The following is a 25,208-nucleotide window of genomic DNA, read 5'->3' on the forward strand; positions in this document are numbered from 1 at the left end:
TTCTTCAGACTTTTTTGAGGATGCAACAAATGACTAGTAGCGGCTGTGAAGACGTGCACAGAGAAGAGAAGGCAGAGAGTAAGACAACCTTGTGGCAGAGTGCCTGCTCAGGAAATGAGAACAAGCCCTGTTGGTTTCTACGACAACAGGATGCAAACAAATGAGATGTCCCCCTCGTCGTCCCCCAGTCAGACTTATGCAAGGGCAGGGAGATGGTAAGGTAATTATAATACATTCAGAACATTGTCTGTCTGTGATTTTATTTGACTTAAGGATCTATTTAAGACATTTATTGTGATGATGTTAAATCATATGGCAGTTTGTGGGATTTAGCAGCCACAACATCCAATGTGCTTCTTTTGTGACGTGTATTTTTACAGAGAATAAACGATGATCTAACTAATCACATAGGAGAGGAATGTTCACAAAATGGTACAGTACATTATTTATTAATGCAAACAACGCAGTTAGTGATTGGATGAATTAATGTGTGGAGATACTGCTGTTTGTGTGCCAAGTAAACATATAATTTATCCACAGCCCACAGAATCAAGAAAATCAAGGTCCCACAGTGCCAGGCCTGCCAAAAAGGGGGAAAGAAGGTCTTCCAAAAAAAGATCAACAAGTGCCAAATCAACCAAGACAGAAGTGGACATCCTCAGCCCAGCAGCCATGGAGAATGTTTACTACATATCCCACAATGCAGTTGATTGTCTGGAGTTCAGGGGCTTCGGATGGCCTGAAGAGAATAAGAAGAAGAAGAGAGGGAAGAAGGGCAAGAAACAAAAAAACAAGAAATAACTCTACCATAGACGGCATAATTCTCTCTGACTGCCAAATCCAATTCAAACATGTTCATACTGTACTGTAGGGCTACACTCAAGTTGACAGAACTTTACCGCCACTTGGTGGTTGACTCATGTTTCTGGCTGAGACAGGTAGAACTGAATAGATAGAACCTTTTACAACATAGACATAGACATAGAATCTACACAAATTGTGGATATTTAGGAGAAAAAAAAATTAGCATCTATCTCAGACTTATCTTTATGCCATGATATAGCAACAGTGATCTCTATTGCCATTTTCAAGTATAGTGGAACATTCCACCAGCGCATACTCGTCCAATTATTACAGATCTACGCAAGTGTCTAGGAGTTATTTATGGATAGGGGGTCAGATCTAGGCCTGATTTAATACCCTTAAAAAGAATCCCTCCTTCCATGAAGAAATCACTTATCTGACATTGATTGGTGAAAGCAATGCAGTGGAAAGCTTGTTTTGACCAATCCAATCACATTGGATCAGTGATTTATTTGAGGAAGAAAGGAAGGATGCACTATGAACGTATTCAGTTTATGACACAGACATGCAATGATCCAAATTCAGCTACTTTATTAATAGATACTGATGTGGCACAGAAATGCCTGAAATTCAATGTCAAAGGGAACAGCTTTTAGCTCAGAATTAAATAACAACAGTGTCATTCACCAATGATAAGCTTGTTAAGACAAATTCCCATGCCTTCTAAATTGTATTATCTTAACACCAGTCAATTGGAGTTAACACATTCTCAGTCCTGGCAAATATTACAGAACTGTAGTATATAAAATGCAAGTGCAGTTTAGATGTACTAACAACAGTGCCCCATAATTGACAGGCCTGCCTTTATGCCAACAGAGGCCTAGGTTTCTGGAGTTTGAAGAACCTGCATAACCATTTCTTAAAACCAGTTATATAATAAAAGGTAATTTTGCACAATATACTTAGAAAGCAACAACTTCAGAAATACAAACTTAAAAAAGAAATAAGGAAGGAAAGAACACCGGTCCAGGCACTGTAAAAACCCCGATTAGAGAATGTTTATACAACATATGACTTTGCCGATGTACACACACACATTTTTTAATTTTTTGTTTGCAAATATTTAATGGCATCTATAAAAATAAATATCCTCTGGGGTGTGCGGCTTTGTATTCCAATATCTCCCAAGATTTCCCATCGCCGTGCCTGTTCCCTGGAGGTTCCCTCTTCTCACTCTGGGGGTTTCTTCTTTGCCTCCACGTCCTTCTTGAAAGCCTCTATTTTCTTGGAAATGTTTGGGACCTTGGACAGATGAGTTTGAGTTTAAAAGGAAAAATAACATTTCAATGACATCAAACCAGAAACTTTAAAAGGAACCGCTAAAAAAGACATGACACATAAGAACGACCAGAAATTGCTCAATTATCTAATAATATTTGTGTCTCAAAACAATAGTGCAAGTGATTGATGTAGCCAGCTAACACCCTTGGAGAGGTGACAGGGATGCCAGTTACTCTTACATCGTAATTTTGGGCGAGGTACATCCCCACAACATTCCCCAAGGTGAAGCCTGCCTGCAAGACAAGAAAACATCATTATTATTGATTAAATCACACATCACCTACAGTTGCCTATTAGGGAATTGCCCATTTTTATTTTTTTAGAGAAGAGTAGCTATGTAATGTAGCAGCAGTCAACAACCCAGCTAGCAATCAAACAGAGAAGGGCAGGAGATGCAGATACTGAAGATTAAGTTAATTATCATCAAACCTTCTATGGAAGGTTTCCTCATGTGAGCTACAAACTCAGTACAAAGTTCCCAAAGTGTTGTCAATTGTATCCTGTTCATACTGAGGATCAATAAACGACCTAGCTTACAGCGAGTAGTACGCTAGCTAACTAGCCGGCTAGCTAGCTAGCTTACTACTCATAAACAACCCGCGACACATGGAGAGTCAAAAGTAAAAGTAGAGAATGTCAATACGATCGCAACGAACTCACCAGGAATTGAAGCATGGTCGTGTCAAAGGTAGACAGTGTTTAAATGTTAGCCTGCTAGCTAGTTGTCCTCCATATGAAGCTGCTGCCGGCCAGCAGCGATTCCATCAACAGTCACTTTGCCGCATGCGCAGATCGCACGTATAAAACGGTGCGGAACTTTTGTCCAGGGCAATACAAACTATTTCTAGGGCTGTTAATGTTGAGAGATCATCATGAAAATATGTGTTCTGATTCTGTCTTTTATTGCTGCTCTTTTGAATGTCCACGTCAGCCGTTGCGTCTTAACTGGACTTGCGGTATTTGTTTCCTTTACTGACATGTGTTTTCCCCTTGCCTGTGTTATTGTTGAGCTCTCACAAGCACAGGGAGAACATAGGAAAATCTGGCTGACATGGCTCCATTGCATCAATGGGCACCGGTCCTTTTAGGGAAAAAGTTCAAAAAAAAACCCAGAGAGCATCATTACATCTGGTTGAACATAGACAACTATAGGCTTTGCCCTCAGCTGGCATTTGCCACAGCACTTAGCTGGATTGGACCTTCTCGACTCACGCATCAAAGTTGAACTTTGATCAGGTTTTACTCCAGATATTTGAATAAATCACAATATGTACGTTTCCACTGTACAATAACCATTTTATGATGATCTGTATCTTTTGGTCGACTGCCCCCAACAGGTCGGACTAACGAAGCAAGGGCACACTAATTAAGTTGAGCGCAATCAGCGCAGGTGTTTCCTCACCTGGATTAGTTTGTGCTGCGTTACGCCGAACTGCTCGGTGCAGTCGGGCAGACCCAGACCTCACTTTTTCTCGTAGAAGACGGATTTTCTCCGGCCCCACGAAATATGCAACGGGCTGCTTAATATCCGTACAGATTAACTTAATACCTGTCATTACTCGAATGGAAAACTCGAAACATGGCACTCCGCCATGCAAATGCATTTCTGCGTCTTTGGCTTGTAAACAATCACCCTCGTGTTTATCGACACACTGTGAGAATACGGAGTGCCATGTTGGAGTCCACCGTGGCGTCAGGTAATGGCGAGTATAAAATTGATCTAAAGCCGATCTATGGATATGAAGATAACCTTTGGATATTTCGTGGAGCCGATGATGTTGAGTACCCTACGTGGATATTGTCACACCTGGGATACGTGATGCCGAAACAGGTAAGGGTTCAGCTCATATTGAAGTCAATATTTAGTCATTTACTTGTATTTCGCCCCAAGGTATATATCGCCCCAAGAAATATTCCAGGTCACAAATTAACTCCTGCCTTTCTGTTAGCAGCCTAACCATCCTTCAGAATTATTTGCTGGCTGTCCCTAAAAATGTGTGTATCCAGTTATGTTTACCTAGGCTGGCATTTTGCCGTCGGAGTATGGACTTTCATAGCGTATTATGTATGACCAATGAGGTAATTAACATATGACATGTGGGAATATAGATATAATATCTGTCTGTGATTATGACTAAAACATACAGCGCAGACACTTGTTCATAGCCTACCATATCTCACAAGATCTTGAATTGTACAACAATAATTGACGAATAAATATCTATAACATACAAAAAAATAATGATGTAAGATGATATAAAAAATAAAAGGTCTCGTATTGGAATTTATTAATCAAATGTGCTTCGAATGGAATGGCCAGACAGTATTGTATTAATGTTTGTGTAACATCCTATTTTAAGGAAGCTTCAATCATGAAGCAGTGTTTCCCATGTCATAATGACTAGGACAGAAACACAGGCAGTGCTGATTCATTTAACTGCGCAACTCCCCCGTTTCTGGCCCCATCACTATTGGGCTGAGGGGCGGGAGGCAGGCCTGACTAATCAAACACAACCCTACCCCTCTATAAGTATGAGCTAATGTTGCTGTCAACTCTCTCTCTGTCACAAGGAGAAAGTCAATCGGATCCCCACTGAGGAATAAAGCAGATCTCTGGCCATGGCATCCTCAGTTACACTCAACACTGGAGCAAGCATGCCAATCGTGGGCTTGGGAACCTGGAGGGTAAGAAGGCTTCTTTTTTGGTTAGGAGTGTTTCTGCTAGCGATAGTCATCTTGTTGCTATGATCAAAATGTCATGTAAATGATGTTAAACCAACATAGCATTAATTTGTTGATTGCGATGTTGTGCTTACATACTGTTTATCTGATATAACATCATAATGAGAGAACTTCTCTCTATGTGCAAGTTGATGACTGTATGATGCATACATACAAGGCCATCAATCTGCTGCTTCTTTCCCATGTTCACGTTGTCAAGAACGACGTTGTCACCTCTTCCTATTAGGACTTCGAAAAAGCTACAACTCTTGCATGAAAATGTCACTGCCTCTGCTCTCAGCAAAACAATGTAGAATTAGGGCTTAGATATAATGTTAACATGCTCAGCATCAGTTACCCCCTCAAAGTCCCATTTGACTTTTACAGTTACTGTAATAACTGTAATAATCTATTCTGCTGTATTGTACACCATGACTAAAGACCCGTAGGGACCTTACTGAACCCTCTAACCCTTACTTTCCTTAACTCAGCGGTTACCTGCCGTAACCCCACAGTGCACATATGGTCTAATCAATGATTCCTCTAAAACTCCAGGCGCCCACGGGAGGACAAGTAGCGGAAGCTGTGAAGGTGGCCATCGCTGCGGGCTACAGACACATCGACGGGGCGTACGTGTACGAGAATGAGGATGAAGTGGGGACCGGCATTCACGCCATGATCGACCAAGGGGTCGTGAAGAGAGAGGATCTGTTTGTCGTCAGTAAGGTGGGTGGTCACCAACCACGTCCTGTGGAGGAAAAAAACAAAACCTGCCGAGGATCACAAGACTGTGGTCGCCCTCTCAGATCTCCTAGAAGAGCCACTCTCTGTGTCTCTGCCATTGATTTACCCTACAGCCCAGGTTACCGAGAGGTCCACGCTGGTCCATGTAGAAAGCATGTAATCCAACCGGTGTATTCGTAGGATTGAGGCCAATGGCATGCCAGTGTTGCTGTTCCATCTGTTATGGCTGTGTGACTAATCGGGTTGTCTGCACGCCTCAAGACTGCTGAGCTGAAACCTACTTACTTGGAGGCATTAGTTTGGGGATCTTAGACAAGTCAAGACCAAATCACCTCCACTACAGCTGCAAATACTACTCACTGGGATGGGTCGACTGCTGTCAAGTCTCAAAATGTAACGTCCTTTAAACCCAAGATTCAAGATTCTTTATTTGTCACATAGTACAAGTATACAGTGAAATGCAAAAGTGACAGTGCCACAGAGTAGTGCAACAATACAATAAGTTTTAAAATAAAATAGAAGTACTAAAAAATATACAGTATGAACAGTATAAGCAATATAAACAGCAGATGGATGATTGTGTGTGTGCATATGTGTTATGATGTCAGTACCCAAATGAGTCAATAACAATATTCACTATATTTCCCAGTGGTTTAATATGACTGTTTCTCCCAAACAGTTGTGGTGCACTTTCCATGACAAGTCCTTGGTGAAAGGAGCCTGTCAGAAGACTCTGAGTGACCTCAAGCTAGACTACCTGGACCTCTACCTGATGCACTTCCCTATGGGCTTTAAGGTACAGACACAGAGTGAACACTGTGTGCTTGCATTGACACGTACGTGCGTTAACCAGATTTGAATGATCACTACCATTGTTCCACATAAATTATTAATCTAAAATGGAAACACAGGGAAGCATACGTTCTCAATGTAACATTTACTATGACACACACACTCACCGGCCACTTTATTAGGCACACCTTGCTAGTACTGGGTTGGACCCCCTTTTGTAGCCCATCTGCTTCAAGGTTCGACGTGTTGTGCTTTCAGAGATGGTCTTCTGCATACCTTGGTTGTAACGAGTGGTTATTTGAGTTACTGTTGCCTTTCTATTATCTCGAACCAGTCTGGCCATTCTCCTCTGACCTCTGGCATCAACAAGGCATTTTCTCCCAGAGAACTGCCGCTCACTGGATATTTTCTCTTTTTCGGACCATTCTCTGTAAACCCTAGAGATGGTTGTGCGTGAAAATCCCAGTAGATCAGCAGTTTCTGAAATACTCAGACCAGCCCGTCTGGCACCAACAACCATGCCACGTTCAAAGTCACTTAAATCACCTTTCTTCCCCATTTTGATGCTCGGTTTGAACTTCAGCAGGTCGTCTTGACCATGTCTACATGCCTAAATGCATTGAGTTGCTGCCATGTGATTGGCTGATTAGATATTTGCGTTACCAAGCAGTTGAACAGGTGTACCTAATAAAGTGGCCGGGAGTGTATATTATGTATTAAACTGATGTAACATCGTAAGTAACACAGTTCTGTCAGCTTGTATTGTGTTCTTGGTTATAGTAAAAGGAATGTCCCACTGTAACTAGTTTGTCTGACATTGCAGCCGGGAGACAATCTATTTCCTGTTGGTGAAGACGGACAAATCATTGCAGATGACAGTAACTTTTTGGACACTTGGGAGGTAATACAAATGATGGGTGTTGTGGTTCTAAAAACTAAAATCCTCAACACAGGAATACTAGATATACTAGACCGTATTACAAGATTTTGACAGTGGATTGAAATGAAAGTGTTTCTCTAATGCCAATGTTTAAAAGGCCATGGAGAAGCTGGTGGATGCTGGTCTGGTCAAAGCCATCGGCGTCTCCAACTTCAACAGAGAGCAAATAGACGCCCTCCTGAACAAGCCAGGTCTCAAGTACAAACCTGCCTCCAACCAGGTAACAATTGCATTAAATACAGTGGGGGTGGATTGTATCAAAGAGTTGCTGAGTCATCTCCCTTTTACAGGAAAGCCTCACCTTAAAGTGTGTGTGTCTGTCTCTGTCTACCTCCAGATTGAGTGCCACCCCTATCTGACCCAGGAGAAGCTCATCAGCTACTGTCAATCTAAGGGCATCGCTGTGACAGCATACAGCCCCCTGGGCTCCCCAGACAGACCATGGTGAGTTCCTCTACTCAAACTATAGAGGGTCTGGCAAGTTACAAAACATCTAATTGTGATCACACATTCATATACAGTAAGGTCAATGTGCCTCTGTTAGGCACTCTGTTGATAATGACTGGATAATGACACACTCTCACCAGAGTAATACTAGAGAGAAAGATACACTGCAATCTAATATTAAAGGGACATTTTACACAAAACATTTTTTTCAGGTACTGCAATGATATTTTCCTCTGGGTTATGATATTTTGGGACTATATGAAGGGGGGGGGGGGACCAACATATTTTATACTATGCTGGAGTGTTTGGGGGAGTAAAATGCTTTTTAATGTAAAGAGGTAGTATACTTTTGGAAAGACCAAATGAATTAAATGGATTTAATTTCCAAAAGGGCAAAAGCTGGGGAACCATCACTGCTGGAGGACCCAAAGATAAAAACCATCGCTGATCGTTACAAGAAGACGACTGCACAGGTGCTGTAGAACACGGGTGTTTGATACTGTTCCTCATTCCATTCATTTCAATGAGTCCGTCCTCCGATTTCTACCTCCACCAGCCTCCCCTGTAAACCCTGTGACCTCTCCTCTAATTCTGCGGAAAGGAATGCAACAGAGACACAGTCAGAATAACAATCAGACTTTTTTTTGTCCTGAAATTCAGCGTAACTCCATGCCAAAATCCATTTAAAGGGATTCGTGCGGTGTTAGGGAAGCTATTCTGAATGTGTATTAACTACATTCCCTGTAGACATAGGATAAGGAGACATGCTCCAGCGCGATGTCAGGGTGTGTTTGGAAATGACACGGTTAAAGAGTAAATAAATCACATGATGGTTCGATGTTAAGTCATATGACTGATCAGTGTTCTCCCATCAGGTTCTGATTCGGTTCCAAATCCAGAGGAATGTGATCGTCATCCCCAAGTCAACAACGCCCCATCGGATCAAGGAGAATTTCCAGGTAAGTCTTAACAATCATCCAAAGAACAGTGTGAAGGGATTTCACTTTTGAGAAACATGGCATTAGCACAAAGTGACCAAATAGAAAGCAGTTAATCAGGATCAGTCCAGTCAAAACTGTCTCTGTTAAATACATGTCAGGGATATGTAAAAAAGAAAAAATGTGATTGATGCAAAGTTTATTCAATAATGTGTTTAAGATACAGTTAGCAATATGGTAATACATAGCGAGTGTATGTGTGCAAGTCTTGTGTTGCTGACAGCATGTCATTGTACCAGAGCCAACCCATGCTGCCTGTTTTTCCAGGTGTGTGACTTTGAGCTGAGTGATGAGGACATGAAGACCATCCTGAGCTTCAACAGAAACTGGAGAGGATTCGCAATGGAATGGTGAGGGGGAATATAGTGCCTGTGTGTGTTTTTAGGACTGCAGTAATGCATCACCCCGTCACCTGCTTGTTCCTTATCTCTTCCTTCACCACAGGGCCAAGAACCATAAAGACTACCCACTGAGTGCAGAGTACTGAGCCTTCAGAGACAACACACACCTGATCAACATGTTCCTGTACAGTACCTGTAGACACATGTCCTGTAGTGTCTAACCACTTGATAGAGCAAAAAAGGTACAACACTCTACAGCATGAATTATTTTTGTATCTAACCATGTTTTTGAGAACAAATAAAACTGACATTGTGTTGAAATATGAATGACTAACTGTCATTACATGCATAATTGGCAAAAGAAAGCTTTAATACAGTAAAAAAAACACTTCACATACAGGAACTGAGAGTGCAGATTTCACATGATTATGCAACAAGCCTGTATTTGCACTATGTCGAGAGTGCTGTATCTTAAGGCAAGGAGTGTGATGTCTTCCTTTAATCAGGTCAACTCTTTAGTGGGTGCTACACACTGGTAGTGACGAGGCGGGTTATCCCCCATACAATGTAAAGCGCTGCGTGTCTAGATAAGCGCTTCATAAATCCAGTCAATCATAATTAACAGTATCATTACTGGCAACCCCTATGACAAGACAGGGCTGAAAAACAAAGGAGTGTTCAGTAAAAAAAACTATTTAACTGATAACACGATGACCCTTCCCTAATAACAGTCAACGCTGGTTATCATGGTGAAAGAAAACATTTTCCTCTTTTTGGCAGTTGAATCAAATGAACAAACAAAAGAAAGTAATGTAATACCATGCGTCTATATGCCTGACAGTTGTATTTCATGTAACTTACGTCAAGATCAGGTTGACCACTAAAACCTATTCAATTTATACCAGGCCGTCATTGTAAATGACAATTTGTTCTTAATTGACCCTCTTGGTACAATGTAACATTTAACACCAGTAAATGAGTGGCTTGGTTAGGAAAGCAGTACAAGACAGTAGGGTAGGACTGAACTGAGGAGCCACTGAAAGCCAAAAATGGATCATGTGAAAAGCCACAGTAACACTATTGTTGATTAACTAATCCTAGGCTCTGGATCACATAATAGACCAGTTGTCATACACAGAGGCCATATGCTACACTGAAGTAATTTTATTGACCCTGTGATCAAATTGGCTTAATTTTTGTTGAAGATAATGTAGTTAGCTATGATTAAAAGGCGAGAAAAAAGAGGACTTGAAGAGGTGATTTGACAATAATAGAGAAAAAAAAGGATGTACTGTATACATACACTTCCTATCTTGTGTGAAATATAGTATAATGCAGCCTAGTGTACAACAGATACCACATTACCCACAACCTCAAATTACCCAGAGAGCGCTTGGGGTTCGCTACTTGTGCATATTCCTGCTGGGGCCATCTATACTGAAAAATGTATGCACTCACTTTGGATAAAAGCGACTTACAGGCCCACAGCACCCGATACAACCCCATGAAATGGACGTTTTCCTTAGAACTCAGCCTTGAAAGGGTAGTCTTTGTGCGTCAAGCTCCTAAAATGAGAAGGGGGGGGGGGAAAGGACCAGAGAGTCACTCACATGATTCCAACTTCAGACAAAACACAAGATAAACTTGCAGTCAAATCAATTAAATATAGTACAATCCCATTAGCCAGATGTAATCAAATTTCTACAAGCACAGAGAGAACAAGGTGGTGTCTCACATTCCCATGGCACAGACTCTCCAGGGCCTGTTGAACCCTAGAATGGTCTTCATATCCTCCTCGCTCAACTCAAAGTCAAACACCTTAAAAAAAACAACAACAAAAAAAAACACATTCACACCAATGTTGATACAAAAAGAATTCATGCTGAAGAGTATTCTAAGCTGCACTTTTACCTATCAGTGGTTGTCTGTTGAACTAAGCAACTAAGCCAAGTAGCCACAACTCTTCGATTCAAGCCTTTGAGTGACAAGAGAGTACCTGGAAATTCTCCTGAATGCGCTGGGGTGTGATGGACTTGGGAATCACAATCACGTTCCTTTGGATGGGGAAGCGGATCAGAACCTTGAGAGGAAAAAGGGGAAGGAAAAGGGCTGTGTCATGATGTGACTCTGACCAGAGGTCTGGAGCCGACTGGATGTGAGATGTTGGACGACAAATGGAGCGTCATAAAATGTGCTTCTTTATCTTTAAACAAATGCGTTTTGGTCCGTCAGGGTTCCATTTGTCTTCCAAGAGCAACTGAATACATCTTACATATTCAGCCATGCCACTAAAACAGGCCTTTCTGGGCCCCATATGGAGTACCTGAGCAGAGGTCTTCTTGTGCTTCTCAGCGATGGCCTTGATGTTGGGATCCTCCAGCAAAGAGGGGTCCTCTGGCTTGGCCCTGTTAATAGGATGTACACATTAACAGAATGAATCTACAGCAAAGCTGAAATACTCTACATTCAAGAGCAGTTTATTATGAACACCTGTACACCTTCTCATGGTGGAGGTGGTGTAATGGTGTGGGGAATGTTTTCTTGGCAAATGTTGGGCCTGTTAATACCAATCAATCATCACTTGAATGCCACAGCCTATTTGAGTATTGTTGCTGACCATGTGCATCCCTTCATGGCCACAATTTACCCATCTTCTAATGGCTACTTCCAGCATGATAATGCACCATGTCACAAAGCAAAAGTCATCTCAAACTGGTTTCATGAACATGACAATGAGTTCAGTGTTCTTCAGTGGCCTTCCCAGTCACCGGATCTGAATCCAATAGATATACTACCTTTGGGATGTGGTAGAACGGGAGATTCATAGCTTGAAAGTGCACCTGAAAAATCTGCAGGAATTGCGTGATGCAATCATGGACCAGAATTTCAAAGGAATGTTTCCAACATCTTGTGCAATCAATGGCACAAAAAATGTAGGCTGTTGAGAGCAAAGGGAGGCCCTACCCAGTATTAGTATAGTGTTCCTAATAAAGTGTTCAGTGAGTGTCTCTCTCCCTGTTTACATTTCTGAGCGACAAGTTCAAATGAAGTGATCTTTGCTTTTGACGGTTTGAACTTCCATGGCTGTAATACAGTATTATCCTCTTAAGTTTTAAGTTGTTTTTATTTATTCTTCCGAAAATGCTCATTGTATTGCATCTGTGTATGAAATGCGCTAGATAAATAAAGTTATAACCTTTTCACAGAGAGAGCCGTGGACAGTATATTGAGTGTGTCCAGTCATTATCAACAGAGTGCCTAACAGAGGCACATTGACCTTACTGTACATGAATGTGTGATCGCAATTAGATGTTTTGTAACTCGCCAGACCCTCTATAGTTTGAGTAGAGGAACTCACCATGGTCTGTCTGGGGAGCCCAGGGGGCTGTATGCTGTCACAGCGATGCCCTTAGATTGACAGTAGCTGATCAGCTTCTCCTGGTTGAGATAAGGGTGACATTCCACCTGCCAAGGGTAGGAGAGAATTCATGAGACAAAGAGAGGTAGAGAGTGAGAACATAGTGCCACCAGTATAACAGGATGTTCACTGGTATAGCTGTGACTGATAAACAGCAGGGATAAAGTCAGTAGAGCACTGCTGTCTAGCCTCAGGGTGAATGGTGCTGACTATTAGGTCTTGGCTGGCCTGTATCTGCCAGACCTGTCACTGTGAATAAGACAAGGAGAGGGAGATAATGACAACATGAGGAGGGCCTCTGCCCTTTAAAAGGGGGATTCAAAACTCCTCAAGGAAAAGCTGCTTTTGCTTGCTGCTTAGTGTCCAGAAAGCAAACAAAAGACATCATTAGACACAATTGGAGTTTCATAATTTGTAGATTTGTGAGCTGCTTTGAGCGACTTGTGATCTTAAGTGAAGTACTATTTCTGTCGAAGGGAATGATTTTCAATGAACCACAACAAAAGTGGGGTCGATTAACATAAAAGGCTAGAACACACAGGTAAGCAAAACCAGTCTGCACCTGGTTGATGGCAGGTTTGTACTTGAGACCTGGCTTGTTCAGGACGGCTTCTAACTGCTCTCTGTTGAAGTTGGAGACGCCGATGGCTTTGACCAGACCAGCACACACCAGCTCCTCCATTGCCTGGAATACAAACCCACATCAGAGGAGGAGGGGACAGGACAGGACAGGACAGGAGGAGAACAGAACAAAAAAATAATAATAATATATATACACACAATATAATAACTGGATTTAAGATAATGTCACCCCCTCCTTCCGGTCTACCTCACCTCCCATGTCTCCAGGAAGCTGGACCCATCGGTGATGGCTTGCCCTTCGCTGTCCGATGGGAAGAGCTCTGTGCCAGCCTGTGTAACAACGGTAGTAAAACAATCACATGACACTCCCATGCCTCTAACACCATAAATGGAACCCCTTAGTTTCTAAATTAATGGTCTAGAAAAAAAAGGAAGAAAAGTATATTGAAGCAAATCCAATCCAATCCAATCCCTTCTCTATCCTCCTTCCTAGGGGGTGCACTTTCTTCACTCTCCCAAATGGATGACGCTCACACCAATCCAATGCTTTTCGAATCAATGTGGGGTCGTGAGAAGGGTAGAGCATTGGGATGTAAAACATGACACAAATGAGTTGCTAAATGAGGTATGTATCTGACCTGAAAACCCATAGGCCAGTGCACTAGGTAGAGGTCCAGGTAGTCTAGCTTGAGGTCACCCAGAGTCTTCTGACAGGCTCCCTTCACCAAGGACTTTGCATGGAAGGTGCTCCACAGCTGTAGAAAAGAGGAAACACATCTTACACACAGCCCTATCTGGTGGTATTTCATGCTCAAACAAATGCCTGTTACGCAACTAACGCCCCAACCTCATTCCTCTCACCACAATCATCCAAAAACCCACAACCCACAAGCCCAGATGTGATTTAATCCTACGACTCAACATGTTCTGAGAAAACTGTGCAACGACCTGAAAAAGCTTCTATAACTCGTTCTCTCTGTCTATTGGTTTTGGTTTACATTGACTGTACAGATAAAACAGAAACAACGGACTATTCACAAGGTCTTTCTTCTCGTGGCACACATGGTCCGTTTGAGTGGTAATTTCTAACTACAATGATAGATATGTCAAGTTTATCTGAGATGAAAAGGAAGGGGTGTTTAGTTTTTCCCAGCAATGTCCATGGTAAATGATAAGGCACCGTACGGTCTCCTACAGTCCTATGGTCTCACCTTGCTGACCACAAACAGGTCCTCTCTCTTCACCACACCGTCCTTGATCATGGCATGGATACCCTCTCCCACCTCCGTCTCGTTCTGGTAGACGAAGGCCCCGTCGATGTGCCTGTAGCCTGCAGCAATGGCCGCCTTCACAGCCTCCGTAACCTTACCTGGGGGGGACTGATAGACAGGGGGTGAGGGTGGGAGAAGAGAAAGAGAGAATGAATACATATTTGATTAGCCTAGCTTACATACTGTATGGGTCCATAACTCAATTATAACCTACTTTACTTTGAAATGGTATACTTGGCTACCTCGTTGATTAAAAAAACAGAACGTGCAATGAAAATCTGTCCCAAAAGCACAAATGCAGACCAATTCCTGAAAAGTTATGCAATGCTGTGAATCATGCACATCACAAGACACGACTGTAAAAAAGTCTGTCAGTGTGGCAACAGGTACGTGATTGCTAAGTAGAGCCTCACCCCTAAATTAAACCACTGTAATGACAAGAGTTTTGAGAGTATGCTATTTGCTATTAGCCTATTACAAATGCAGTGGGCTATATTACTTGCATTGCATTTACATGTGACTTGCAAATAGTTGGGCTGTGGTGTAGATCACAAAGTTGGTCTCATAACGCAAAGCATGAGATGAGATTTATGCATGCATGTCATCTAAACGAAACAGCTTTATATCATTTCAGTCTATCAACAACTTATTTCATTGCTTGCAAATTGACATGCCCTACCCGATACCCATGCAGAAGACGTGCTCGTCGGCTTCACCACTGAAACGTTGAGTTCTGGAGCTAGCACGCCAGCTAGCCCGATCTGCTAATGGTACAGTGGATTATTGTTAGGCTATTTGCTAAAATTAGAACGCACCTTCCACGTCCCTAGACCCACAATAGGCATGTCTGCCCCGGTGTTCAACTTCACTGATGTCGCCATCGTTTGCAAAAGACGAAAAAACGTTTAGGTCGGTTGTAAAAACTAAAACAAATAATTGCAGCCTCTCAAAAGCAAAGGCACAGCTGCAGATAGTCAACTGCGAATGGAGCAAATTGTCAGCCAACATTCACTCTGAATTGATTATTCATGTCTTGGCATTGGATTTAGGTCAAATTCGGTGATTCCTTTGGCAAGAGCGCCCCCCTTTGGTCAAAGTGTATGCACCTGCTGAAATGGTAACAAACATCTTTAAAAAAACAAAACAACCGAATACTGTACAATGAATTAAAAAATAATAAGAATTAAATAAGACTTCCTAAATGTGAATGAATCCTATAATAACGAAATAGCATTCCAACATGAAATTAAAAAATGTCAATAACTGAAAAATGATGTCTGGGCTTAGAGAGGCCTTCTATTTTATTGTCAGAATTTATGTAAGGTCAAACCACAGACAAAAATGACATACTACATACATGCTTTGACATTTGCAACTAATGTCCTATCAAAATACATCCCAAATGATGCCTTAATTGTCATGGGGATCTTCGTCCCTCTCTTATTCTATTCATGACCAAAAGCTACAATTTAAGTGAGAAGTTATGGCTTTTCAAAAGCCGAAAAAGACAGTCAATTCAAAATCAGCACCACCACCCATAACCTCACCTAAGCACTAACAAGGTTTTCCAGCCACCTGCAAAAGTGCTGTATGTTGGTCTAATGTTCTTCAAACAACATGTTCACCACTGGGCAGCTTGCTTAGGATTCAAAGCTTCTCTCAAACAGCCTAATTCACACTCTTAGAGTATGTTTTCTCCCGAAATAGTCATTTATTGCATGACAAGATACAAGTTCCTTTTATTGCCACACAACCTCGGTGGGTGGAGTCTGTTTCCAGTACAGCATGGTGCTCTACATTCACTGACATACACTGCAATGAATAGAACACAGACAACGCAATACAGGCCAATGCACTGTGGATGGCACTCAGTCCATGTAACACAGGATCCTTTTCTTATCATTGTTCACTGTTACGTGGTCATGTTTTGGGTTTAGTCACATGGCTAAAAGGATAGAACCTTTGAAAATGTATTTGAAAAACATATCAACATCCGTCTGTCCTTGCCAAGAGTCTCGCAAGTTGTCCTTCAATGTTGAATGTAATGTCAATCTTTTATTTGTCAAACAAGTTGTTTTTTTTGTCTCGTTTTCTCCTGAAGAGAGATGGATAGAGATAGAAAGGAGGGTTGAGGGGGGGGTCACAGAGTCTCCCTTCCTCTTTACGAGAACTAACATTTATTCAACAGTACTGACAGTGCTATTGTGTCCATGACCTTTTAAGGCCATACAGAGCGGGCGTCAGAGCTCAGCCAGACTCAAGGGATCTACCCAGAAATGTTGATGGTGATATCTGATGAAATGTACCCAGAAATGTTGATGGTGATGTTTGGTAGAGTCCATATTTTAGCTTGTGACTTCCTCCCATTGTGGAATTCACTAGTTTGAGAGATGGCCTCATAAACACACCCTCATCTCTCTCTGTCTCTCTCTCTCTCTCTGTCTCTCTCTCTTGCTCTTTCTCTCCTTTCCACTCATCCCCCCCCCCCCCCCCCCCACACACACATCTCTCCCTTATTTTCTCTTGGTCTTCCAACATCTCTCCATCTCCACCCACCCACCCCTCTCTCTCTCTCTCCCCTCCCCCCTTCCTTCTCAGATGTGGAGGAGTGTGTGAACACACCGGGGAGTTTCCACTGTGGGGTGTGCATAGGTCAACGCTTCAGGGAAAGGGCGGGGGAATGGGACACAGCCATACAACAACACAGTACAGCTGTCTCCTTTCTGAGGGGATGGTAAAATGTGACTTGGTTTGATTGGTCCACAGATCTATGTGGAGGAGCAGGGGCGGAGCCTGGTGATAAAGATTGACAGGGAGGCGGTGATGAAGACGGCAGTGAACCGAGATCTGTTCACTCCGAAGAAAGACATGCATGAGCAGGAGGGTGCCCTTTAAAGAGGATGGCCTGGTCAGCCACGTGAGGTGACTATCTGCTCCTACGACAACAAGCACAGTGTTTCAGCACTGAGTCGACTGGAGCATACAACAACCCTGACAGCAGATTCACTCTCTACTACATCAGCTATGGTGTGTGTGTGTGTGTGTGTATAGTCTGATTTCAGCAATATAGTGGTGCAGCTAATCACATCAATATGCTCACTCAAGCATCAAGGATCGTATCCTCAAAGCTGCAATAATAGTAGATGACAGTAGGTGGCACCAGAGACCACACACACCAGCCTAGTTTACAGTCTATGGATTAGCCATATGATCTCAACAAATTGTTTTGTGTGTATGGAATACATTTAATACCAGGACCCACAAAACTGCATCATGTCCCCTTGATTCAATAACAGTTCATGAAACAACCTAGACCTTCTTCTGGTTGTCCGATGGTTGTAGTTTGATGATAAGATAATAAATACACAGACAGCCCTAATCCCTCACCATTTTGCGTTCACTTATGGGATGCATTCTGATCTGCAAACAAAGAAGGAGAATGGGCTAGAGAGTTGTTTCTGGACTGGGCTGTTCTCTTGGAGGTCAAAGGCTAGGGGTCAGACAGAGGTGGTTCTGTTCAGCAGCATTAGGGCCTCTGCAGCAACAGCAAAACACACACACACACACACACATTCACCAGCACCCCAGGTCAAACAAGCAGCATTTAATTATAATTGTTTTAGTTGGTGGGAAGAGGAAACTGTTAGTTTGTGAGTGGGCCAGCCTGACAGAGCTCTCACCTGTTCAACAGCACACTCGCATAAGGACCAAATCACAAAAAAAGTTAACTTGACACAACTTTGGTCCATAACTGTGTCATATGCCTCCTGTATCATTGGTCCCCATTGTGACATGTTCTATTTTCCTTCTTCTCTAATTGGCAGATGTTAACGAGTGTGACAGGAGGGATGGAGGGTATGACCACGGGCACCACAACACCATGGGGAGCTACCGCTGCTCCTGTCTCCATGGTTACACAGTGGTCGGACGCCACATGTGTAGTGGTAAGAAATCATATGCTAAAAGATTATGTCAGACTATGTGGAAACTAAGGCTGTTTTTCTGTCTTCATGATCTTAATGTGTGTGTGTGTGTGTGTGTGTGTGTGTGTGTGTGTGTGTGTGTGTGTGTGGACGAGTGTCAAGACCTGAGTGTGTGTGGGACTGCACAGTGTTCCAAACAGGACAGGACCTATGAGTGTCTGTGTGAGATGGGCTACTTTTACGTCAACAAGACTAAGAGCTGTCTATGTGAGTTCACACACTGAATACACCACAGACACACACAGACACACACAGACACACACAGACACACACAGACACACACAGACACACAGACACACACAGACACACACAGAGACACACAGACACACACAGACACACAGACACACACAGACACACACAGACACACACAGACACACACAGACACACACAGACACACACAGACACACACACACACACACAGACACACACAGACACACAGAGACACACAGACACACACAGACACACACAGAGACACACAGACACACACAGACACACACAGACACACACAGACACACACACACAGACACACACAGACACACACAGAGACACACAGACACACACAGACACACACAGACACACAGACACACACAGACACACACAGACACACACAGACACACACAGACACACACAGACACACACACACAGACACACACAGAGACACACAGACACACACAGACACACACAGACACACACAGACACACAGAGACACACACAGACACACACAGAGACACACAGACACACACAGACACACACAGACACACACAGACACACACAGACACACACACACACAGACACACACAGACACACACAGAGACACACACACAGACACACACACACCATAACTAGGCTGACGCCGATCATCTAATGCACACAGTACACAGTAAGACGCACTAGAGGGAGACATTACAACACTCAACAGTCGGTTGAGTGATTGGTTGACATTGACATTTCAGATCTGAACTCAAAGGAAAACCTCACATATACATTTGCATTTGGTGATGCAGTAAAAGTTAAAATGCTGAAATTAAGTACTGTAATAATAACCAGTTGCCATGGTTTCAATCTAAAGGATAGTTCAAGGACAGTTCATAACAAAGTCTAAGAATCTAGCTACTGAAGGCCTATACTATTTCAGTAACAGATTTTTTTTCTTCACATTCTTTTTTTTAATTTTATATTTTTAGGGCATTTCTGCTTTATTGGGATAGAGACAGTAGAGATTGACAGGAAGGATGGGTGAGAGAGAGGAGGGATGACATGCAGGATATGTCGATGGCTGGAATCGAACCAGGGACCTTGTGATGATATGGTATGCGCCTTAGTGTGCTATGCCACTGAGCGCCCCTTTCTGCACATTTTTATTCTATTTCACTCAAAACACAAGTCCCATAATTTAATTGGTTGACACTGATAAAAATAAATAAAACACATCTGTGGAAATGATTAAATTAATCAAAGTCAGAAAAGGAAGAAGAATGGGGTCCTAATGTGCATAACCACTTGCTATAATATAACCCTAAACATTACTTTTCAAACACCAAACTTAAAATCAGCAAATATAGAAAAACTAAAACTATGGAAACTGAATTGTACTCACTTCCACACACGTCTTCTAATAGGCCGATTTTAAAATGCCAAAAATACTGTGTACTATAAGATAGGCATGAGATATATCTTGAAACAACAGAGCATGAGCAATGTGAATGCCTGGAGCGCATGAGGACCAGAGTAGTTATTTTCACCATGGTGAAGAAGAAGCCAAACCCCAAGTGGGGACAAAAAGAGAGAAGAAAAAAAAAAAAAAAAACAGCACCTCTTTTGTCAAAGTCAGACAAAACCTCACAGACCTTTAACTGAGGCGTTCAACATTCTGAAAGGAAGTTACCCAAAAAAAGAAAGAAAAAAAAAAAAGAAAGAAAAAAAAAAAGGTTATGGGAGCCACAACTGTGTGTACCTCACAATGGCTCTTGCTAAAGTTTGTGTCTCTTCTGATCTTCTCCCAGCTGGACTCCTGCTTTTCCACCCCGTCTCCTCTGATCCGTCTGCAGACATCGGAGAGCCTTTTGCCAGCCTGTGAGCTGTCAAAGTACCCCTGGAAATCAAACGCCATCCCATCCGTGCTCCGGTATGATCAAAGGCCCTCAGGTAAGCCAGACATGGAGCCACATACAATTGCCATCTAAAGAGGGGGAACATTTTCATTTTCAACATTTTCTCTTTTGTGTTACTTGACTAGGATGACTCGGCTCCACCAGAACAGAGTGCATCGATCAGAATAAAGGGAGAAGAATGATCAGTTTTGAAGATGAGAGAGAGAAGTTTGATCTGACTGTCTCGCAGGAAACTTTTGGACAAAGAGTGCGCTGTGAGTTGTAGGTGAGAATTCGGGGAGAGCAGCTCAAAGAATTTCAACTTGAGAGGGAATATTCATAACCTAACTCTTCAGGTTCAAGTTTAAGTGATTATTTAAATACACACGTACTCTGTCTCTGTCTCTGTCTCATTCAACATATGTCCACAATCATTGGCACAAGAGCAGACAGATCGGCAAATATACAGACTTAGAGAAAGAGAAACATAATAATAATAATGATAATAAATAATCACACACACACACACACACACACACACACACACCCCTATATTCCCATTCCTAACATGGAATTATATTATGTTCCCGTGTGCTACAGTGCCTCCTGGTCTCCTCTCCTCTCCCTGTTGTGTGGCCATAATAGGAGGCCTGTCTGTGGGCCGGTGGCCATGCTTCCCTGCTCCCTCTAGGAGATCAGACACCACATCTGTAAGATCTGGCCTGTCCTGGGGAGATCAAACGGTACCTCCACCCCGGGCCTCCTCTCTCTGCCTGTCTCTGCCGGGGTGCACAGGGTCATCTCTGCCCACTGAGGTAATAGTGAGTGTCAGCTCCCGCGGCGTTCACTCACATACCGAACATTCTGTCTACGGAACAAAAAAACAAACGATACAAGATATGAAATACGTCACCATGTTGTTTACTCAAGTCTAGAATATCCACTGTTTTTCGATAGGCTTGGATGTGAAACAGTTATCACATCATTTCTTTGTCCAATTCTGATTTTCAAATGAAAGGCCTTGATTTTGTCGTCTTTGAAATACCTAAATATTTTTTTTCATGTTTATCGGGTTTTCACAGATATGTTTCAGACTTTAACATAATTAGTATCAGCGTGTTTTTCAAACCCTGAAATACTTAGAGGCGTAAATACATTTTAGTAGTCGAAACTCAACTCATTAACAAAGTCTTTCTTTGAGGGTTCAATCATCGTGCTGGAAAATAACACCCTGAAGACCATCCTTCAGCCCTCAGAGAAAAGAGAGAGAGAGAGAGAGAGAGCGAGAGAGAGATGACATGCAGAGAGATGACATGCAACACGTCAGAACTATCAACCTCGCCATCAAACAGAAGTGCTCCTCTGTCCAGCACCAGACGCATGCTGCCCCTCTCAGGGCTGGACGACCTCTCACCTCTACTGGGCAGTGAGGCAGATGTGAGCCCCTGAGTGTCTGTCTGGGTCTGGGGGGTAGGGCCTGGGGAGCAGCAAACAGCCAGAGAACCCGAGAACCAGGGGGCTCTCCTGTCCTCTCCTGGCTCCTCAGACAGGGCTCCGTCTTGGGCTTGATTAACCACTTCGTTCAGCCTCTCAGACAGAAGATTGCAGAAGAGAAACGCAGTAATGAAGTGCTTTTGAAATTTGCATTCCTGAGTGCTTTTTTTTCCGCAGAAGGCTTGATTTCTGCTGGGTCTTGGTGTTTGTTCTCTTTGACGGTGTTTCATTATTCTTTTTTTCTTTTTTTTTCTTTCTTTCAAAAACAAGTGTCCATCCAACCTCCTCCATATCGCTCCCTCATCAACCTAACTAACGTGAATAAACATAATCAATACAAGCTGGAGAGGGAATCGGAGGCTTTTTCTCTCAAATCACCGTGATGGGTTGTTCATGGGGTTGTTCATCTGACTCATTATGCACTCCTCTGTGTGCCAGAGGAGGGGTAACAGAGTCATTTGCCATTGGAGCTGGTTGGATTAGAAAGCCATACTGTAGGTCAATAAAGGTGGCCAATCACGTTCTTCTGTGTGCTTTGTTCCCTGACAAGAGGAACAGCACTCACCAAACATGGAGAATCTCAAGATTGGAGGACAAAGGAGTCATTCAAGACTTGAAAGTCAAGTGACTGTTTTCAGTTTTGCCCTTCACAACATCATATAGTCTTAATATGCTTTTAGGCATGACTGCATGCAGTGTATGTTGTTGTGTTTTATTACAGTAAGTAAATCATGACTATCAAATTGTTGTCTAATGTTTGATTTCCCCGATTTGCAATGTATGAACAGCTGTATGCACAGCTCATTTTACAAGAACATTTTTAGAACAACATTCTGATTAGAATTTCCAGAAAAGCTTCTCGCTGAGGAAATAGGTTCCACATCAAAGACGACAAAACGACACATATGAAACCTACAACCCCATTCCAATGATTCAGTCAACCTCGGCTGAAACACCTCTGTCCTAACCATTAGATATAGCCCTCCTCGAAAAACTGCACAGAGATAACATGACACATTCCGCGTTATTACATAACCATGAACGATTTGTCAAAATCGGTGATTAGTTTGGTCTGGGATATGTAGAACGAATTGACGTAACAACTTCCCTTTGCACCCTTCTCCCCAGACACAAGAAAAGAGGAAACAGGAATGGTTTATATCTAGATCCCTCTCACTTGTCCATGCTGATATCTAGGACTGACTGGCAGTATTGTAAACAGACTTATGAAAGACTAGAAGACTAGAATTCTAGAATAGAACACTAGAATAGAACACTGTGGACCAGCCTTCAGGACCTGCTGCCTCTCCAAACACAGGTAATCCATGACTATGATCAGAATCGATCTGCTGGAGTGATTTTGTTTACCAATTCCATCACAGCATTAGCTGTATCGAATTGATCATCTAGATTTTGGATTTTGGATTTGATTTAATTCAATGTCCATTTTGATGTTTCTTTCTACATACATGCAGTTTGTGAATAGTTTGTTGAGTGTTTACAGATGCACCAATGGGGGGAGACTATCAACATACAGTATTTTATTTCAATGGATGCTTGAAGAGAGTAGGTACCTGCCTATTCTGTTGTCCCTAACCACAGATCTAGGATCAGAATACACTACCTCAAATCCTAATCTTAACCCATAGAGGGTGACCATATCTGACCCTGTATCAGTGGCTAGGGGCAATTTACCTACTCTGGTAGCATCCATAACTCACGTCTCCACTTTCAACATCCTGTTTCAAAGGAAGTGGATAACCCTTAGAATGGATCGCTTGTTAAATATGAAAATCTGTTGGATGAAATACTGAGCGGAACGATTTGTGACTTTTAGCGGATGGTTAAGATGTCGGATGTCCAGGGAAAGCTACAATATCTACCAAACAGCAGTATGCCCTCTGTCTATTGGCTCACCCAACAAGTGGTCTGAATCAAAGGTTTACTGTCTCTTGTTTTGCACAAGCATGGACATGTATCTGCCTTTTAGATATGATTAGTGGACAGTGCCCAAATGCTGCATTTTTTCAATTGTATTTATTAGTTTTCTTACACAATCACAACAGATTGATGACGTTATAATCATAACGTCTACGAGTCTATGGAGGCTATGAGTCTGGTTATTAGCTATGATTAGACAGGGTCAGCGACTAGCAGGGTACCAGAGCTCCATAGCGGCTTATCTTTATGGCCACATACGTTATCTCATCACAACAGGATATTGGTGTTTTTTTTTTATTTTATTTTTTTTACTGAGAATCATAATTATTTATTGTATAATAACATTGGCAACTGTTTGAATCCTCTGTTGATGCTGCAGCAGTGGAGTGGTTTATAGTGGAACCTTTGACGGGAGATCAACCATAGAAACACAGGATGTGTATATTTCATTTGTGATATCAGTACAGTTGTCAGATACGGCAGAAAGTCAGCAAATATATTAGGGGATCACACAATTCATAACTTCACCGCGCTGTTTCACTGTGAAAGGAACATAAAGTATCTACTGTTTCCAATGGATTCGTCATCTAACTGTCCTAGTTTCTGTAATTGAAGGAAATTGTATCTGGCTGATTTATTATGGGAGATAACAATATAATAATATTGGGAACTGATAGTGATGTCATTTCTGGGTAACATGCTTTCAATTTAATTTAAATCATTACAACTTTATTTGTTAAAGAGGAAGGATGGCATAGCATTTGTAGACATGATGCTTAAATATTATTACATCTATTTGAAATATTACTTAGAAACTTGTCCGCTTGAGATCTGCACACATCAAATTAGGATTAGCATTTGTAGACATGATGCTTAAATATTATTACATCTATTTGAAATATTACTTAGAAACATGTCCGCTTGAGACCTGCACACATCAAATTAGGATTTAAGGATGCAACAGTGCACCACTACATACATAGCTCACACACAGGAGGGACAGCCCATACACACAACATAAAAAACATGTACCAGTTCAAACAAGGCTTAATAATGTTTCTATCTAAAAGGATCATGCAGAGAAGAATGAGGGACCATAAATTGATCCCATAAATGAAAGTAACACAATAACAGTGACAGTAATAGTATTTGCATTTGTTTTTGCAGTTTTTTTCTGCATGTTTTTCCCATACTAGGAGAACAGCATGTTTCATGTACAATGATTTGTTTTTGTGTCACTGGCTTCCTTCAATAAACACAATGACACAGCAGGAAAGCCTTCAGCACGCTCCTATGTTTGG

The 25,208-nt window shown here is 42.1% G+C and overlaps 4 protein-coding genes across 8 annotated transcripts; 2 read left to right on the plus strand and 2 right to left on the minus strand.

Moving 5' to 3' along the window:
• Nucleotides 1–158: 158 nt before the first annotated feature.
• smkr1 (small lysine rich protein 1) lies at nt 159–1,246 on the plus strand. 3 transcript variants are annotated; one of them, XM_083692289.1, is made up of 2 exons: nt 159–215; nt 381–1,246. In XM_083692289.1, the coding sequence occupies exon 2, from the start codon at nt 487–489 to the stop codon at nt 799–801; it is 315 nt and encodes a 104-aa protein (XP_083548415.1). In that variant the 5' UTR covers nt 159–215; nt 381–486; the 3' UTR covers nt 802–1,246. The 3 variants fall into 3 exon arrangements, with proteins under 3 accessions (XP_083548415.1, XP_083548417.1, XP_083548416.1); XM_083692291.1 differs by having other exon boundaries at nt 178–215; nt 541–1,246; XM_083692290.1 differs by lacking the exon at nt 159–215 and having other exon boundaries at nt 252–432; nt 541–1,246.
• A 153-nt stretch (nt 1,247–1,399) lies between these two features.
• stmp1 (short transmembrane mitochondrial protein 1) lies at nt 1,400–2,919 on the minus strand. Its single transcript, XM_083692292.1, has 3 exons — nt 2,806–2,919; nt 2,325–2,378; nt 1,400–2,106 (listed from the first exon to the last, which is right to left on the minus strand). Exons 1-3 carry the CDS (start codon nt 2,818–2,820, stop codon nt 2,035–2,037), a joined length of 141 nt encoding a protein of 46 aa, XP_083548418.1. The 5' UTR covers nt 2,821–2,919; the 3' UTR covers nt 1,400–2,034.
• LOC310820580 (aldo-keto reductase family 1 member B1-like) lies at nt 2,573–9,431 on the plus strand. Of its 3 annotated transcripts, XM_083692286.1 has the most exons (11): nt 3,838–3,976; nt 4,717–4,830; nt 5,422–5,592; nt 6,290–6,406; nt 7,226–7,303; nt 7,440–7,562; nt 7,680–7,786; nt 8,181–8,262; nt 8,665–8,748; nt 9,055–9,137; nt 9,232–9,413. In XM_083692286.1, the coding sequence occupies exons 2-11, from the start codon at nt 4,765–4,767 to the stop codon at nt 9,272–9,274; spliced, it is 954 nt and encodes a 317-aa protein (XP_083548412.1). In that variant the 5' UTR covers nt 3,838–3,976; nt 4,717–4,764; the 3' UTR covers nt 9,275–9,413. The 3 variants fall into 3 exon arrangements, with proteins under 3 accessions (XP_083548411.1, XP_083548410.1, XP_083548412.1); XM_083692285.1 differs by lacking the exon at nt 3,838–3,976 and adding an exon at nt 2,573–2,596 and having other exon boundaries at nt 7,440–7,786; nt 9,232–9,431; XM_083692284.1 differs by having other exon boundaries at nt 3,833–3,976; nt 7,440–7,786; nt 9,232–9,431.
• Nucleotides 9,432–9,438: 7 nt separating this feature from the next.
• LOC310820582 (aldo-keto reductase family 1 member B1-like) lies at nt 9,439–15,365 on the minus strand. The gene is made up of 10 exons (XM_083692288.1): nt 15,215–15,365; nt 14,340–14,507; nt 13,767–13,883; nt 13,381–13,458; nt 13,109–13,231; nt 12,487–12,593; nt 11,452–11,533; nt 11,125–11,208; nt 10,864–10,946; nt 9,439–10,693 (listed from the first exon to the last, which is right to left on the minus strand). Exons 1-10 carry the CDS (start codon nt 15,278–15,280, stop codon nt 10,651–10,653), a joined length of 951 nt encoding a protein of 316 aa, XP_083548414.1. The 5' UTR covers nt 15,281–15,365; the 3' UTR covers nt 9,439–10,650.
• Nucleotides 15,366–25,208: the final 9,843 nt, after the last annotated feature.

This window comes from Argentina silus (genome assembly GCF_951799395.1).
Source record: "Argentina silus genome assembly, chromosome: 20".
Classification (NCBI taxonomy): Eukaryota; Metazoa; Chordata; class Actinopteri; order Argentiniformes; family Argentinidae; genus Argentina; species Argentina silus.

Coding starts and splice junctions, on each gene's coding strand:
- stmp1 (XM_083692292.1), bottom strand. Junction 2,107..2,324: donor ACCTCGCCCAAAATTACGAT/GTAAGAGTAACT, acceptor CATCTGTCCAAG/GTCCCAAACATTTCCAAGAA.
- smkr1 (XM_083692289.1), top strand. CDS start 487: ATGTGTGGAGATACTGCTGTTTGTGTGCCAAGTAAACATATAATTTAT.
- LOC310820580 (XM_083692285.1), top strand. CDS start 4,765: ATGGCATCCTCAGTTACACTCAACACTGGAGCAAGCATGCCAATCGTG. Junction 4,831..5,421: donor TGGGCTTGGGAACCTGGAGG/GTAAGAAGGCTT, acceptor CTAAAACTCCAG/GCGCCCACGGGAGGACAAGT. Junction 9,138..9,231: donor AGAGGATTCGCAATGGAATG/GTGAGGGGGAAT, acceptor CCTTCACCACAG/GGCCAAGAACCATAAAGACT.
- LOC310820582 (XM_083692288.1), bottom strand. CDS start 15,280: ATGGCGACATCAGTGAAGTTGAACACCGGGGCAGACATGCCTATTGTG. Junction 14,508..15,214: donor TGGGTCTAGGGACGTGGAAG/GTGCGTTCTAAT, acceptor CCTGTCTATCAG/TCCCCCCCAGGTAAGGTTAC. Junction 11,209..11,451: donor ACAAGAAGACCTCTGCTCAG/GTACTCCATATG, acceptor TTTCCTCTCAAG/GTTCTGATCCGCTTCCCCAT.